This window comes from Synchiropus splendidus, chromosome 5 (assembly GCF_027744825.2).
Source record: "Synchiropus splendidus isolate RoL2022-P1 chromosome 5, RoL_Sspl_1.0, whole genome shotgun sequence".
Classification (NCBI taxonomy): domain Eukaryota; kingdom Metazoa; phylum Chordata; class Actinopteri; order Syngnathiformes; family Callionymidae; genus Synchiropus; species Synchiropus splendidus.
The window spans coordinates 10,439,543-10,457,987 of record NC_071338.1 but is presented as its reverse complement, the minus strand read 5'-3'; the positions used below and the strand labels follow the sequence as shown (position 1 = coordinate 10,457,987).

Genomic DNA, 18,445 nt, shown 5'->3' with positions numbered 1-18,445 from the left:
TACTCAGGTTTATTAGTGAGTCTCAATTGTTCCCAGGTGTTTCTGTGAGCGATTTCCTCCTTTGTGTGCAGTTTACACAGTTTCTTATAGACATGGACAGTTTTCCTAGGCAATGTATGTTCAAAAGTTGTTTAAAAGAACCAGAACTAGCAAAGGTTCATGGTTATGTGTGATGTGGAGTCCATGATTTTTTTTTTGCCACCACTCTCAAGAATAGACTTGAATCTAACACTTCCCACCATGCTTTGTAGTCCAGTCAACCAGTCACAGTGGTTGATCATATTTGATGTTTTATTTTGTACCCATTTCTTTTCACGATCAAACATGTTCATGTACACCCTGAGACATACAACATTTGATGGTAATTCACTTTTGTTAATTACAATTTCACGTACAGTTTGTACTTGTTAATGCTTTTATTTTGCTGCCATCACAGGCTTATGGTGCACAATTTGAATTTGAAAAGCCCAAGCGCAAACTTCTCAAGGTTTGATGTGTATTTTCCTCTTTGTTTAAGTGTGTGCGGGTCGTGCGGACACTGATGTTTCATTTAAGATGTGAAATTCTGTCTGTTTTAATTCAAACATAGCACAACACACCATAGCTCAATGTCATCATCATGTGTTTGCACTGAGCCGGTCGTGTACTTACGTGGGTCAGCTATGCAGCTCAACAGAAGTGGGAAGAAACACTTTAATTTCCGTTTTGCTTCAATAACACATCGGTAATTTAGTTGGTCTGATGTCCGATCTTAGCTGCATGAAGCTTTTTTTCCTGTAGGAATCCCTAATATAGTGATCAACTCTCGTACTGTTAATAGCAACCAAATTAATGGTAAACTCGGAATGAATTCAGGGAAACTGACATCAGTCCTGCTCGACCCCTGAGGTTTGTATCTTAAAGAAGGAAGAGGTCAAATCAGGTCACATATGTTTTCCAACTACTTTATTACAGCCTCTAACATCGACATGATCACACCAAAATCTTGTCCTTTGTCATCACAGTTAATACATTTTATATTCAGAATGCTCTTATTTTTCTATTTTATTGATGTACATTCTGTAAGTTTTCAATCTGGAGTTAACCCACTGGCAAACTCACTTCCCATCCTGTTCATTGTTCAAATGAAACAGACTGTCTTGAAGTTGAACTGACTTCTGTATATATTGTACAGTTTCAATAACAAACAATGTATTTACAAAACAAACACTTATGAAGACATGTAAAACACCACCAAAAACCGGAACAATCCTCCAGGCACATGTGATTCAGAAACAAAACACTTTTAAGTGCTACAATCTGTTTGAAAAAAAAAGAAAAAGGGATAAAAAGAAAGAATATATCCAAATCAATTCATAAAATTCACATAATATTAAGAAATAGAGGGAACGCCTTCAGTTGTAGTTTATGGTGGCAATGTGCAGAGATAACAATGAAAATAAAAACAAGATCCTTCATATATTTTAAAAAGCAGGCAGGCAAAAAGATTTATTTCGTTAAAATGAATAATTTACAAAAACCCATTGATGCCCTTTTTTTTTTTTATCCCGGTGATCCAAAACGTTTTCTTCAAATTCTCTTTGCCATGTCTTCATTCAACATTGATCCTTTGACTTGTCTCTACTGACTCATCCACAGGTCATTGTTGCAAACAATGCAGAAACTAGACGCTCTTCCTCCCAAATACAGGCCTCTTTCTCCTTTTTTGCTGTATGGTTGATGAACTGTCTGTCGCAAAATGCCGCAAAATTACCCCTTTGGTAAAAACGCCAGCTTGTTGTGCTACTTACAGCGTGGTCACTCGTCTGTCCGAACACCCTGAGAAACAAATCATACAGTTGAGAGAAACCTTGGATTTAACTTTGCACTCTCATGTGTATTTGGTTGGGAACGATTGGAAAGGCAAATTCGGGCAAATTCACCCTTCGAAAAACTGTGATATTTCAGTTGGGCATCTGTAGTGTTACCACTCTGACAAAAAGGAAAATGATACTTCCCACAGAAGGTACCTTTTTTAAAATGAATTTGCGTGTCTTGCCAGAAGCATCATTGTGTATGTCCCTTTTTAAATCTGGCTTTGAAGTCATTTTGAGAGAGCAGAATGCAAACAAATTCATCTTGTATTATAAATGGTGGAAAGCAAACCAGAGTCTTAAAACCTGCCCCAAAACAAAGAGGCAGGGGTCTCAAACTGACAAAGGGGACGCAGTGGGCTTGCAACCTTTTTTAGACTTCTTGTTTAATGCATATTTTATTATTATTATTAGCCACTTGGTCAGATGAACTCATTTAGTGAACAAACTCTGTGGATAAAAAGTTTATCTCGGTGCTTTGTTTGGTCATCATTGGCATCCGATCACAACCTGAACACAACTGCTCTAGAGTTAGCTGAGAATGCGGAGTCATGATTCAAAGTTTACATTCCATCACAAGAAGTCACTAAAGTCACTAGTAAACGGCATATTTTAAATTATTTACTGTGCAGCCTGTAGATGACTTTGTATATTCACCTGTAAACGTATGAATCCTACTGAAGACATAATAAAATCAAACAGGTCAAATGCATGACAGTGAAAAATGGACTGCATCAACTACTAAGTATGTTCCTCAAATGGTTCATATGATGTTTATATGGCTTAACAGTGACAGTATATGGTCCCAACACAAGGGTGTCCTGTACAATACATGGCAGAGAGTGAGCATCTGTTTGCGTCATACATGCATGGTTACTTATGTACGTGTACACATATATATGGTGTTAGATCATGTCTCTATAAACACAAATCTCAGGTCACGAGTCCCTTTGACACATCAGTGGATGCAGTTAATAGGCCAGAGTGGTGGCGTTTGTAATGCTTGAAGGCCTCAGTGTGGAGTCATGTTAGCTTTTAGTTTGTCCGGACGTTCCTATAGCACTTGCTGGAAAAAGGGAAATACCGCAGAAGTCACTTGAGATAGGCGCAAAGTGGCAACGTTAAGTGTTACCGCGTAAAATCTTGCAAGATTCACAAGGACGATGAATGACTCTTGTTTTTGCTGGAGGAGAACAGGTTCTGGTGAGACAACACAGAAGCATCCTTCCACAGGTTGTCATGCTTGCAGGGATCCAGAAACTCTGTGGTATGTGGCTGTCATCCGGCAGCAGCAACAGACACAAGCCATTTGTCAAATGAAATGCTAGAGCCTTCAACAGCATGAAAGTAATGTTGCCTGGCAGTTCACTCTTGCATCTCTTTGGTATCACAGGCCTCAAATTAGTCTTCAGGTTGCGGAGAAAAGAATCAAGCATCAAGCAAGAATCAAGTGTCCTCCACTGTCGCTCCAAATTCAGCAGATTCAGGAGGTCAAAAGACAGCAATCCATTAAAAAAAGAATGAATGGTTTCCTTCCATCCGCCTGTTTTTAGAGCTAATTCCCATGTGTCCAGTTAACTATCTGAGATTTAGCAGTCCATCCGGGTGGAGACGCTTAACAGTTCACACACCAAATACATGTTCACTCTTATGTCTTTAATCGGGGGTGTTAGGGGAGCTGGGGTTCTGATCTGACACTGTGAGTTTGAAATCACACCACAGAGGTGGCGGTGGGCTTGGTTCCACCAGGGCTGAGAGTCAGGCTCTGGGCGATGTCATTTCGGTTGATCTTGCGTAGGGCTGTGCACAAGCTGTCAAGGCTGGCGCAGTCCTTGCCAGACCAGTCGGACAGCAGCGCGCAGACGGGATGCTCTTCCTGCCTGAAGGTGGCGATGCGCTCTTCCTCGTACCCGAGGAGCCCGGCAAGATTACACCAGTCGCTGTCGTCCTCGTGGTTGCCGTCGTCCCCTCCGCTGCTTCTGAACAGGAGTCGCTCCACTTTCTCTCTGGTGTGGAGTGGAAGAAGCAAACACGGCTCCTCGTCCATGGTGATGACTGCAGAGGGAGCAGATCGAACCATCATCCCTGACACGCACAAGTTTATATCACCTAAGTCAAAAAAACAAGACGATGGGTACATAAAGGTCTGACTTGAGAGAATATAGAGTAGGGGGATCCACACCAAAAAATCCATACATTAGCTTCTGCCCAGGCACCGTGCTACAATTATATCTAAACAATCTTGGACTTATTCACAAGTAAATATAGCATCATTTCAGCATATTTCTAAACTAACTAGTTTCAGCTCTTGAGGACAACTTCTCCAACTTGAGAACAAACTGACCAAGGAAAGCAGAAGCATATGCCTAACGCATACATATATCTATGTTTATTTATTCTCAATTCTAAACAAATGAAGAGTTGAAATGCTTTTATTGGGACAAACCTGCAAGGTTTGGTCTTTTAAAAAACATTTTCCTTGTTTTCTGAGGACCTCTTGAAGCCCCCTGGTGGCTCTCAAGGGGGTCGCGCCACTCGCTTTAAATTGATTATTGAACAGTGACATCCGAGTGCAAAGGACAGAATTTGGGCCCCAATGTCAACCTGATTTAAGTGGAAAGGAATGAGAAAGATCAGAAGATTATCAAATTAAATCCTGGTATAATGGAATAAGTGTCTGGTTCAGATCCTTTTGTTATCCCTCACTTTATTATGGGATTGAACATGAACCTTTCTCATCAACCTAGATTGAGATTTTATTCATTTATAACACTATTTGAAACAGTATCATTGCACAAACTGGTTCTTCTAGTCCAGTGTTATTCAACCAAAGTGTCTCATAGCACACTGGGGTGCCGTGAGACGCCAGCTGGTGTGCCATGTGAAATGATCCAATTTCACCTATCCGCCGTTGGATGTGCGTAATATGAAGAGATTCAAACGTGAACAATACGAATTCATCTAAGAAATACATGTCAGATTATGACGAAATTGAAACAGTTGTTAAAAAAATACCGCAACCTTCTTGCCGCAAGACAAGAGTGCTACCCACTATATATACACATATATATATATACATGTTTCTGCAAATCGTATACCAGTATAACCCAGTCCGCAACTGAGATTTGGTCGAACTTTCATCGGGGTTGAGCATCGGGATCTTTTCAACAAGCTAAGTGTGCTGCAACATAAAAGCTAGGGATGTATCTATACAAGTTTTTCACTTATTATTGCACTATTGGCTGATATCGATCCAATACGCGCACCAATCACACATACTTTGATTACTTATTTTGAGGTATGGAATGCCAGAAAAGGCTTGATCAGGTGACGTGACTCAAACTGAGAACAATGGTCAACAACAGTAGGGATGAGAAAAGCCGGTTACATACATTTTACCCTTCAACACAATGTACGCAGTATTCTTAAACTGGTTAATATGAATGAAAATTAAATTAGAAGACTCCGAAATAAATCCAACCAAAACATTGTCTCTTAGAATGACATGGACCTTCTTGCGGTGGTCCAGTCACGCACCATCTCAGAGGTTTGTTGTTTCGTGGCCTCTGTGGTGAAGTGAAACGCCTCGCGCTGGTGTTCAAATCCGCGATGAGGGTGGTAGTGGAAAACTAGCCCATCTCTCTGAGCCACGTCACAGGCCCTGTCTGCTGGCCCTGTTCTGTAGGCTACTCCTCGGCCACGGCTGCACACCAGCAGCACTGTGAGCTTTTACAGCTTGTCGATATTGCCACTGATCATTTTGGGTTGATGTCTATAATGTAAGGGCTGGAGCGGAAAATACACTGCTTATCAGAGCACTTGTACTGAAGAATTGAGATGCCGTCTGTTAAAATCCCATTCTTGTTTTCTAGCTGATATCAGACTGAAATCAATATTGGATCGGGACTCCCATAGTAAAACAGTTGTAAAACATAGCTCTGCTGAAAAGGAGTGAAAAGGAGTGGTTCTGTGTAGAGTTGCTGAATAAGGAAAGAATTGTATCTGTACTGACGTTAGGAGACCCCAAAAGTCTCCTTTACATAGCAGTGCCTGGGGAATTCACTTTACGGTAAAGACTGACGTACCAGCAGGAATGTGTGTCACTTTCAGGACAAAAGCTTCGAGCAATTTCGCAGACTTGTAAAGTTATAGTGTGTACTTATGTGCGTGTGCAGAAGCATTACCAGTCTGTGCCTGGGACTGTCCCTGCTGCTCCTGCAGACTCTGACTGTCCACAGAGATGCCGCTGTCGCTGTGCAGCTTCTCGCCCTCAGGGGACGGCGTCTGGTTCTGGTTGACTGTGCAGTTGTTGGCCCCTTGTTTGTTCTGCTTGCAGCTATTCCACCTGTGTCAATAGGGACGGAAAGAAATATGAGATATACAGTACATGTTTAGAATGATAAAAGTGGACTGTTCTATCAGCTTTGCAAAAAGTTCGCGTGACTTATCAGTAAGTGTGGAAAATGGAATTTGTCTGACACATGGTTCATTAAAATGAAACAGGGCGACATGGCGTCTTGTTTACGAAAAGAGACAACTGGCCATATGGCGACCTGCAGAACAACAGATGGCTTCATTAACTATGAAGGTGGTTGAAATTAAAGTTTGATTTGATTAAAATGCCAATATCGTTTTTGGTCATCTCGAGATACAGTAAGATGATTTTTTTTCATTAAAAACATCAAATAAATTAAATATATTGTGCGTTGAATAAAAGTCTGAAGAATGAAATGTTTTCTGAGACAGAAGGACGTTTCCTTAGTTCCTCTCAGTATGTGTCTTGCTTCTCTACTTTGCTGCTGTAACCATGATATTTCTGAACTCTCTTTGGGGAAAACACCTATTAAACTATTGGGTATTATTACTAGTGTATATATGGCTGTTACTTTGTGCTTAACTCACAAACATCAATGGTTAGTAGTCACATGGAGTGGCAATCAAGCTTCAAATTATAAATCATTGACACAATTATGTCAATATTTATGTAGCAATAACACCTCAACAATGCGTGATATACGTCTAAATGATATTCAAAACAAAACAGGCTTCCCTCCACTTCCCTTTCTAGTCACATCTAGTTTAGTAGAGTATTGTTATGACAGTCATTATTATTTTAATATATGAGTCTCACAATACCCACCATTGTGAGAAAAGAAAGCTCCAAACCAAGTGAAATCACAGCAAATAACTATACTGTTGTCATACTGTTGTATTGTCGGGGGATTGTGAAGCAGGTCAAGCAAAGCTTGTGCAGACTGAGCTAGTTACTTTTTGAAGATGATGAAGGCCACCAGGCCAACCACGAACACTGGGATGGAGCAGTAAATGGGGATGAGCTTGTCGTGGAGACTCCCGGAGATGGGCTTGCGCAAGTCTCCGTCTGTGGTGGTGGTGGTGGGGGTGGTGGTGTCGTCTCCGGGTCCATCTGGCGGAGGGGCGTACGACGTACGTATCGGTTGTTCCTTGGTGAAAGTAGGGTAATCGATGAAGAATGTGGGAGGAATCGAGGGATACAACGCTGCGAAGGACAAATGATCACCACCATTAGCAAACTCATTTACAGAGGGGAACTGCAGCCGCTCACAATTAATAACAACGGTAACCAACAGAGAAGCTCAATAATGATGACGCGAACACATCATTCAGTTCCAGTAAATCATGAGTGTGGATTGACTGACCGCCATGTTCATTTTAAAGGAGACATTATTTGCGTCATTTCATTTGTGAATTGTACAGCTTCCTTTCGAGAGGACTTTACCAAACAGTCCCTAGTGGGTCATGATACATGACTACACATACATGATGAAAAACTCACCAAAAAACTTTCACAAATGAATTTTGTTTAGAAAACATCTTGGTTTTTGAGGAAGGCCTTGGGGATCATTATTAAACATTGCATTTTAAAAATAGTCGCATTAGGAAAGCAACGTTATCACATTAAAACAGCGCTTTATTAGAAGAATTACAATCTTTCCGCAAATAAATGATGACTTTCCAAGCTACTGGCACAACGACAAAAATATTCTTTTAAGTACAACAATGCAGGTTCATACATGCCTAACATTGAAGTCTCAGTTTGGCCTGAAAGCATTTTCAGCAGAACAGAATCAAGATGTAGAAAACACATCATTGTTTGATGATGGGCCCTGAAAAGAAATTGTATCCAATTGTATCCGATCCATGCAAGATGTTGAGAAGCTTTCTGACTAGGTTAGCACCATTCACTGCTAATGTCTTTGGAGCACACAACAACAGTTGCTGATCCTGGTCCCAGCTGAGGCTCTAATGAGAGCACCAGAGCAAATTGGCCCATCCAGTCCTGACCACATTCCTCCAGCCACTCATGTTGTCAGACATCATGTCAATCTGTCCCGTCACCTACTTACTGTTACTCACACCATCAACAGGAAGTCCTTCTGCTGTGAGCCGCTGAGTGAAAACAAGGCTTTTTGCCTCATGAATTGAAATCAATGTCCATGAAGGATTCCAGAAGTGGTTCTATTGAGCCAAAGCTTTTAGATGATGGGACTGGGAAGGCTACATACATGGACCAGGGCACCAGAGAAAAAGGTCACTCAGCTTGGACATAGTGTTGAATTGAGGGAATTTGAAAATATGTATATATTGAGGATATTTATTGCTGAGGCCTAGGCATGGTGAGGCACAAGGCCACCTTCCAGCTGCAATATAAACATCCATACACTTCAGCAGCTGTAGTTTTTTAAAATAATTTTATACCGATACAATGTAATGTTGCATTTCACAATGCTGTTTCATCTTCTCTGATGGAACAGATTGTCATTATGGTGTGTTAAAGTAGAATTTCCTCATTTTTTTCATTTCATAACATTAATCCTTTTTACATTATCTTTCATAATTTTCTGTTTTATATAAAAAAAAACTGCATGTTTTTCAATTTCCAGCTTTTTTCCCCCTGAACTTCATTATTTTAAAATTCACATACAGACATTTTCTTGAGCTTTTAAGTGTTTATATTTTGTAGTTCTTTTTTATATAAATGGAATGGACTGATTTGTGTTTGTTTGTCAGAAGACATTGAATGTCACTATGGTGTTTTGTTATCTTGTAGTGGTTTCTAACTTTGGTTCACAACTTGCTCAAAGAGGATAAAATGACTAACAAAATGACAGTCCTTCTGAGGTCCACAAGAGCGGCAGGTTTTCTCACGGACTTGAGTTGAGTTGGCTGAGGATAAATATAAGTAGTAGTAGTATAGTTTATACTTTAGTTCGGAGCGTCCCACCCATCAAACTAGAAACAAAATGCATTTTGACCCTCACCATCTGGGAGCTCGGCTTCCTGGGCCCAGCAGTTGGTCGTTCTAAATTACTTCAACGCTCTCTTTCTCCAATTTACAGATGTTTCCTTTTCTGTCAGTCATGACCATCTCTGGGAGGCTCTTTTGAACTCAAATCCTCTGCCTGCTTCCATCTCCACCGTCTTCCACCTGCCTGATTCGGTCTGATTCCTCATTGATCACATCCACCTCAGTGTTCCACGTCTGCGCTCCATTACTCCACAGTGCACTCTCTTTAACTGATTATCAGTTAAAAGAGGACCCTAAGTGCCTTGACTGAACTCTTGTTCAACCATTAGATGGTCTGACCACAAGGGCAGCTTGTTTTTCCCAAGCCATAAAAATGAGCCCGTCCACTTTGATTCCATCTTATACACTCGAGGGTAGAAGCATTTAGATCTGATCTCAGGTGAGGAGGCTGACTTGCAATGGCAACCCCTGATGGGAAATGTCACTGGATGAAGGAGAGAATTATGGGAATCCAAAAACCACCATAACCATGTCCATGATGCGCTACGTGTTTTCCGCTAGTCTCGATGTGTCCACTTCATTTTAAAATGTTTGACCACGTGAGATTTCATCTTTGAAATGGGCATTTTTATTCTGGAAGAAGCCCATCAAGTCTCATTGGCTGGCAGTAAACATGGGACTTGACAGAGTAGTAATAGGCATAATAGATAAAACGTGACGAATTGTGGGAGAAGCGTGACAGTCCTGCACCTACGAGCAACTCTTCAAACCTCGAAAATGAGATGAGCAAGACAGAAAACCAAAAACACAGAAAGAACTATTGCACCAGTTTTGAAAATCAAGGTGCTGCAAGCCCAAGTAGTACACCAGTAACAAAAATGAAAATATTTATTTTGCACTCACATTTCAACAATGGACGCTATAAAATGAACTACAGCTGAGTGGCCTGCAGAAAGGTGGTAAACTGAACGTTTTCTCATGAAAAGGTGCGTTTAAATCAGGTGTGTTTCAACATTTTCGGTGGCGTGGCATCAGAGGAGCTGATCTCTGTAGTCAGGAGCAAACGGAGAGGTACTGTTCTCCACAACTGTTGTGACCTGACTGTTGATCCAAGCAGCATGAATGAAGAACAGTCTGTCAGATGTAACTCAAAATGTTCATATCAAATTGAATTTTCAAGAAATTTAATGGGATTGGTGCCAATAAAACTAATGAACTAAATGAACAAAATTTGTTTCTGTTGACTACAGTGTTACGACGGTGAATGCAACACCGACCAACTCTCCAGCACCGCCTCAGCTCCATCTCCACAGACTGCAGGGGAAGTGGAGACTACAGCACATTTGAGCGCTTTAATGTCAACAAAAGGCCTGTGACTTCATCAGTCTTATGGGACTGGTCTAATTATATTGGTAGTATGATGCACATTCTGAGGTTGTTTTCATCACCAGTCTTAATGTTGGAGCACATTTTCAAAACTCGTCAGAATTGGCGTACAGACCAGTGAAAAAAAAAAGATTGTGTTACATGGATCCATATAGTCATGCAAATGCAACCATGCAACCGCCTGGTTTGAAAGAGTTATGTGAATAAATGTAATGTCATATCCCCCTCTTCTTTTATTATGAGACAAAAATAGCTTCGTTTTATTACATTTTATTTGTGATAAATACGATATTTTCTGTATTTCTAACTTCGATGATGCTTTGCATCTTTGTGTCTCTACCTCTTTTTGTGATTTTGGTCATGTATAAGTAGCCTTCCAGTGGGCACACCCCTTATTTTATTTTATTTTTTCAATATAATGTCCAAAAAAAGCCACTGACCCACAAAAAATGATTGATCTGATATCAGGAGGCCAAGTGCACGTTGAAATACAGGGCTGACTAATGGAGACAGGCATCTGCTGCTCGTGACTGCTGCTTACTTCGAAGGTATGGACGTGTGTGTTCTTTGTTTGTGTGCAAGTCAGCAGCAGCCACACCTGACTTAGTTATTCCATTCAAATGCGCTAACAGCTGTTCGGCTGCTGGTTCAACACCTTATCCTTCGCCTCTCATTTGAACAAAAAGAAAAGGAGTGGTTTCCGACAATTGCATCTCAGCCGCCAGCTGCCAGAAACGGCTTGCGTTGGTGTTGCCTGTGAAGACAAGTGAAAGCAAAAAGCAGATCACAGGGGAATCCTGTTGCGCTACTTTTGATCAGTAGATTTGTTTAGCAATACGTGCCCCATCACTTTCCTCTCTGAGGCCTCGGGCTCCTTCCTTGCATGACCCGTCTCGTTTTGCTGCCCACGTGCCCCTGACAGAACACACCCCTTGAAGCCACTGCATGTTTGCTCATTCGAAGGAGAGTGTGCGTGTGTTTACCCATGTGTGTGAGTGCTCTGCGACAAAATGTGATCAGCACTTGCAGAGGTCAACTGGAGAAACATGAGAGTGCACAGGAGAAACTCCATCGCATTTATCGACCCAGACGCTGAGCATCTGCTCAACAATCCTTCTTCATCTCTGCAGCTTCACTGCACATGTCTGTCCTACAACAATGCTCTTTTGCCAGGACCACTTACTGTAACTGGTATGCAAAATGGGATCTATGCGATGAAAAAAACTTAATATTGAAGTAGTGATTCATTGCTAGCGGATTGTTGTGTCCAGTTTCTCTGAGTGCTCAACCAACTCAAATTAAATGTTAGCTGGCCACAGGTCGTCTGCAAACTTTCATAGAAGAGGATTTTACAGCTGTAAATCTAAATACCTCAGTGACAATAGGTTGTGCATGATACAATATAAGGGTTCCTGCTGCATGTAAACGCCATCATGCCGAAATAAAATCTGCCATGAACTGAGGCAGCTACAAATGTAAATTACATTGTTTGAACTTGAAGTATAGGATTTCTGACTTCAGGGCGAGTCAGATCTCCAGCCTCTCACTAAATTGCCAAGGACCCTATCGTACCAGAAGCACTTGTTTCCCCATTGACTTGGTCACGTGAAAATTTAGTTTTCTCGGCATTGGAGCTGTGTATTCGCAGACATCTCACGATACGATACGTATCCCGATACAGGAGTGGTGGTACGAAACACTGCAATATCTTGTCATAGTCTAAGTTCAGCATCATCAGCATAAGAATCATCATTTCAAGAGGGGAAAAACAGAGTCCAATATAATAATATGCGCATGAATATGAGTTTTTGTCGTGACTTCACTCTAGTTTTAGTTAAATTAAATTCAGTAACTAACAGAGGAATGAATCGCTCCCGCCATCAACAAAATAAATAGTGTGGAAGAAGAAATCAAAACACGATATTGATATGTACAAATTTAAATGTCAAGACAATATCACACAATCAAGTCATGTATTGCAATATTTCAGCAAAAATATCACTACTGTACCATGGAATCAAGTATCGCAATATGAGAGTACTTCAATGTTTTGTTAGACCCTTACTGAGCAGTACTGAATCACAATGACTTCAACTGAAAACTAGCGAATATATGGTAAAATACACGAGTTCAGCAATGAGCATCATAATGCAAAACAGATGGCAGGACCTGAGAACACTTGATCTAATAAAGCCGACTCAGACTCAGGCTCTCAATAACTACTGAAGTCTGTATTGAGAGTCTGTTGTAATATAAATAAGTTTAAATGTTTGTTTAAAATCCTGAACAAGCAGGTACCAAACTTTGGTATCACGTTTTCACACGTACCAGATGGGGGTTCATGACGTATTGTTTCTGTTGTTGTTTCAAGTCCACACATGGTGTATAAGATTTCCGGTCTGAACAATCCTCTCTATTCCAACATGAAGCATGGTGAGCGTGACAGAGCAGCTGCGCAATTGAGGTCGAGCGGAGGAAGCGCGGCGAGACATGAGCTTAGCGGAAAATGACTGATCAACTTCCATTGATTGTAATGTGCAGCGTGGATTGAACAACAATAGTGTCACGCATGGATAGAGGAGAATAGGCAAAACAAAAAGTCACTGGGCAGCTTGAGATTGTTTTATGTTGTTTGTCACAAGTCAAAAAAATGTCATGAAAAACGTCTGAGTTTTGAGGGTGAGGAAGGGAGAACCTCGAGGAAAACCTGAATAACAAAGCAAACATGTTTCTTATAGTGCGAGACAAGAAAAGCCAACTTAGGGAAGCTAATACATTTGCTACAGTCAAACAAAAAAACATTATTGCATGTAATGTAATTCTTTTGTATCACCTTTTATACGCTGCCAGTAATGAATCATGTCTCCCAGCCCATGAAACACAGTGCAAGAAAGAGCACACGTAACAAAAAAAAATAAATCTTTGTTTACATTAAAAACAATTGTGCAAATTATCAAACAAAAAAAAAGTGTTGTTCACTGACAACAGAGTCTTAAAAGTCTTAATCCTTTTTTTGATTCCAGCTGGGTGGACGAGTAAGGCTGTGAGCTGCTCATATCAGGGGCTGTAAAATATATCAATACTGAAATAGAAAGAATACAGATGGCTTGGGGAGCTTCGGATTGATTTTTGTGGATGTTTTTACATGGTAAGACATCTTTTAAAGTGGGTGTTATATGTCAAGACTGCAACGAAAATGTGAGTGTTGTTTTTGGAGATCAGGCTGAGAAAATGAAGAGGAATGCCATTTGAAGGCTGGGAGAATTCTGATCAGGATTTAAAGGGTTGGGTAACGTTCGTACAGGCCGAGAACCTTGCAATTCTCTGTGTGGGAGGTGTATCTGTAACTGTCATCGCTCCAGAAGTAAAATGAGACATTGTTACGATGCCAGAAAAATAATAAATGCTGATGGTAATGGAAGTAATGGAAGATTTGTACCGATTCTTGCATGTGTATATGCTTACTAGCTTATTTTTCATGGATTTTTCATGTAATAACATTTTGTTCCATGCATCACAACTGCAGGATCTGAAATTCATTTGTTCATGTTCTTCTGCTTAACAGCGTCACTTCCCAAAATATACTAAATATACTTACAAAATAAATGTAATGAGTGAAAAGGGTGAGGTAGAATTAGATTACTAAAAGTATAAGGTCCATTTGCATCACTGCAGATATATATTTAAATGGACCTCGTCATGCTATTGAGCCAACCTACCTATTTCAATGCAGGTTCTTTATTTAGCTTTTCTAACATTGAATATAAATGGAAATGCATAATGTTGCGTGCACACTCTAAAACAAGCAACTGAAAAACGTTCCTGCTTGATGCCTGATGACTCGCAGCCTAAGGCCAAAACATGAGCGAAACCATGGACGAGTCTTGGTACAAACTTGGCGCATAGATTCTCAATGTGACGGATGGACAAGACCATTGAATGAATGGCACGAGCTGGAGTGTGTTACGGTCACCCTTGGACCAAAGTGTGGCACTCATGCAACATCACCTCCAAATATTTGCCCTCTGGAATGTGTAGCGAACCAGTCTTCAACTTTGTCGGACAAAAGAAGCTGTTCTTGTTTGGCAGCAGAGGCAGAGAAAGACATAGCGAATGAAGCTACGCCACCATCACAATAGTGAGTACTGTGTGGAGGCGAGAACCCAAGGGTTAAAAGCAAGGTCACTGGTGACCGAAGAATCGGCATCAGAGATATATGACTGAGGATGGTGAGGAGAGCGAGCTATAGCCACACAATGAACATCTGTGCTGCACAAAGATCGCTGGTTGTTTCTTTGTAGCGAAGTGACAGATTCCTCCCATTTATTGATGTGGTCATCATGCGTATGCAGGAGATCAGAAATGTTTCTGACGTTTCAACATCACCTCCTTCCTCTTGGCTCTTAAGAGGAATAATGTGTTAAGATTTAAGAAGCAAGAACTGAGGTTTGGCCTTACGTGGCTTCAGCTCCAGTTGGACTGGTTCAACCCTGAGTGCTGCGCATGGAGCTTGTTAGCAGATTAAGCATTTTGATTTCTCGGCGCTGACCTGTCGATGGTTGGGGTCACCCAACCTCAGGAAGGAAATGGCTCCCTTCTCCTATTAACCAGAACAGGTCAATACCCAAATGCACTCAGGCCAATCACCCGTTCTTCCGCTCTGCCCCACCCACCTGACCTTCACCCACCGCCTTGCTCTCTCACATCTTGATCAATAAATCGGCTTATTGATTTCAGCAGGGCTCGGTCAATTCAGTGACATTACACAGGACTCTGTGTGGGTTTTATGACTCAATCCAGTGAACTTTCACAGAGGCAGGAATCCGGAATCGCATGCAGGACTGCTGCTGAAGACTTGAAGACAGAGGCGATGGGTGATAGGTCAGCCCACATATGTGCACTGAGTCCTGGGTGCGATCACATGGAGGAAAAAAACAGCAGAATGAAAGAAAGCTTGAGGATACATCTGTTTCTCCGTTTCCAGCTTTCTCTCGTGAGGTTGCCGGAGAAAAAAAATCCGATTGAATAACAGATAAGGAATTGTCAGCAAGAAGCAAGTGGTGCCAGGTGACCTTCGACCACAGAGGAGCATGTGTTGGTTCAACACATCTGTTAATAAAATACTTTGTTTGGGCTGGACGTATTATTAGCTTTACAATATGGCTGTCCCATCCTTGGTTACATAAATCAAACACTCAACCACACAGCCTCTTTGTGTCAACAACACTGGGTCATCATTAATCCAGAAATAAACATCCTTCTTCTGAGGACACATCAACTTTACTATGACTGTTTATAGAAAACTAAGATGACTCTTTCCTTGCTAATCCTACACTAAGCTGTACAGACTGGTTTGGGACATGAAAAAAGGCAGCATCATGCCTAAAGGAACTGACTGTTCATGACTCACAAGACATAATGTACTGTCGGTACGTCTTAAACTTCTCGAATTTACACACGGTTGCGTCATTTGTGACTGAGCTTGTAAAATTATCGAACAGCTACTTTACAAGATGATGGGCTTGGATAAACGCTTCAGATTACAACCTTCACAGTAGATGAATTATTATTTTCTTTGGTAGCTGTCGGATGGTGTAACATGAGTAACATTTCCCCAAAAATGACTGTGTTCAATCCGGAACAGAAATCAGATTTAACATTTGTCTCTGGCAGCTGTTGTGGTGCGTCACAGAATGAGCAGCCTTTTTTTTTTCCTTTCAAAAATGATAGACATTATCGAATGATATGTCATTATATCAAGGGCCGGATGTGTCCAGAACATAACAACCTGCATGGTTTCATAATGGTAACAAGCAACTTTGGTTGCATAGTCAGATGTCCAAATTTGAGGCTTCATAACTTGTAACAGCCCTATATGACAGATACACGGATACCTCGGTGTTATCCATGAAAGCAAGCCAGTATTTATCTTTTATAACCCCACAGTGTATCCAAGCAAACATGTCTCTATCATCTTAAAAGCTTGAGTAAACTTCTCCTGAGCTGGTGTACTTGTGAACTCTGCAGGAGATCTGGGAATAACTCAATGTTATTGCTGGGATATCCCCAATGGAAACCTATACTGCCGGACCCCAAAACCCCCTTAGAATAAACACCTCCCGTGACCTTCAACCCCTGACCCCTCTTCAAGTTTGCAACAGAGAGGAGCTCTGTAACACTTGTTCAGATAAGCATCTTGCTTTTAGAACGTCCTTGTTTGTTTGTCCGACATGATACAGTCTCATGGGTCTTAACAAGTTTTCACATGAGCAAGAGAAGGGAAAGAGTATTTTTTTTCCCATCCAGCCATGACTAGAACCGTTATTCATTTTGGAAGTGTGGGAGGAAATTTGATTTTCCCCAAGACATCAGCTGAGCTCAGATTCAGGGAGCTAAATCATCACAATGGGAAAAAAATCACAGGTCTAAGCCAAGAAGTGACAGGAGCTAATCCAGTTTTGACTCTGAAGATAACACACAGTTCAGTCAAGGTGATGTTCTGATCCTCCCACCCTAAACCAAGTGAGGCCTCAGTGTCTCAAGTTGCAACTTGCCCTTTCATCGGCAGCGGCAGTCTGCGCGCTCCCCGCTCTCTCCGGCTCTGCTGAGTGCTTCTCCTTCAGGCCTGTGTCGCCTGACTTTAATGCATTTGTACGTCTGGCACACTACTGATTTTAAGGCTCTGATAACACTTGAGCTCTGGTGAAGGAGATAATGATGGGCATAAGGAAGGCATGATCAAGTTAGGAGGACTGAACACCATATTGAAGACCATCCGCCATGGGCCTCGGGTGATTAAGCCCGGAAGATCAAAATTCACGTTAGTTATCCAACGGATGTCCTGTAGTTTGGGCTCCTAAAATCTTGATGTCAGATGAATCACACGGCGGCCACACTTCCCCCAGGCCACGAGTCCAATTCAGCTGCATTAGCGTTCTTCGTTCGTCAATGGAATATGTTTTTGTTTTTGCTGCAGTCAAGCGCTACGAATGACACATCTGTCATGGTTATTCAATAACTGTCTGTGAGCCCGATTCTGAACGGCTCTGGGACGAGAGGCAGCACTTCTCTTCAGTTAGTAAATACCATGTTATTCGACCATCTTTGCCAACTTTACACCGCATGGATAACTGACAACAACATGATGGAACTGCCGTCTATTCAGAGTGACAGAGACAGAGGTTTGTTTAATTAAGGATGAGTCAAGACGTCTGTTTTGATCTGTCATAATAATAAAAAAAACATTACGCAACCAATGCAGCATGTAACAGTAGCTTGGCATCACCCATCAGCAACAATGCTCAGGATCCAGCTACATGTGAAACTATCACCACACGACAAGCAAGCCAAAGCATTATATTAAAACAAAACAAGAAGAGTCTTTATAAATACATTTTGTTTGGTCGGTGTAGTGGTTCGATGACTGGCTGATGATTAGATGACAGGCTACATCAGCCATGCACCATGTAAATGATGTTTCACATAGCTTGTCTTGTCGAACATGAATGGCACCAATTTATGGAACACCTCAAACTACAAGACAATTATCCTAAAACTGTTTTTAGGATGGCATAATACTAAAATGCTCTGAGATCAAGGCTCAGTTTCCAAACATCACTTCCCGCCAGTTCCCTCAGCGAGAGGCACTTTTAGAAAGACAGTCCCTCACACTCTTTTGAGTCTTTGGTTGAAATTTTTTGAGGACACTCAGATAAGTATGAATGACTCACCAGAGAAAGGAGCAGCGTTCAAACCCCTAATATTTCTGTGAGGCTGCAGTGCTAACATTCACCACCGTGGCGCTTTCTATCAGGTGAACGACAGTCCCAACACCCTCATATTGTCATACGTCCCGTGCAATCTGTGATTCAAATATTACCCAAATTTTAGTCAAACAAACACAAATCTAGTTTGAGTA

At 41.3% G+C, this 18,445-nt stretch overlaps 1 protein-coding gene across 1 annotated transcript in view; it reads right to left on the bottom strand.

The window, feature by feature from the left end:
* Nucleotides 1-937: 937 nt before the first annotated feature.
* Nucleotides 938-18,445, bottom strand: part of LOC128758930 (tumor necrosis factor receptor superfamily member 16-like) — a 34,024-nt gene continuing 16,516 nt past the window's right edge. Inside the window, exons 4-6 of the mRNA XM_053865433.1 lie at nucleotides 7,122-7,371; nucleotides 6,038-6,198; nucleotides 938-3,908 (exon numbers count right to left, since the gene is read on the bottom strand). Of these exons, the coding sequence (XP_053721408.1) occupies nucleotides 3,565-3,908; nucleotides 6,038-6,198; nucleotides 7,122-7,371 (755 nt within the window). The 3' untranslated portion in view covers nucleotides 938-3,564. The remainder of the gene's footprint in view (nucleotides 3,909-6,037; nucleotides 6,199-7,121; nucleotides 7,372-18,445) is intronic.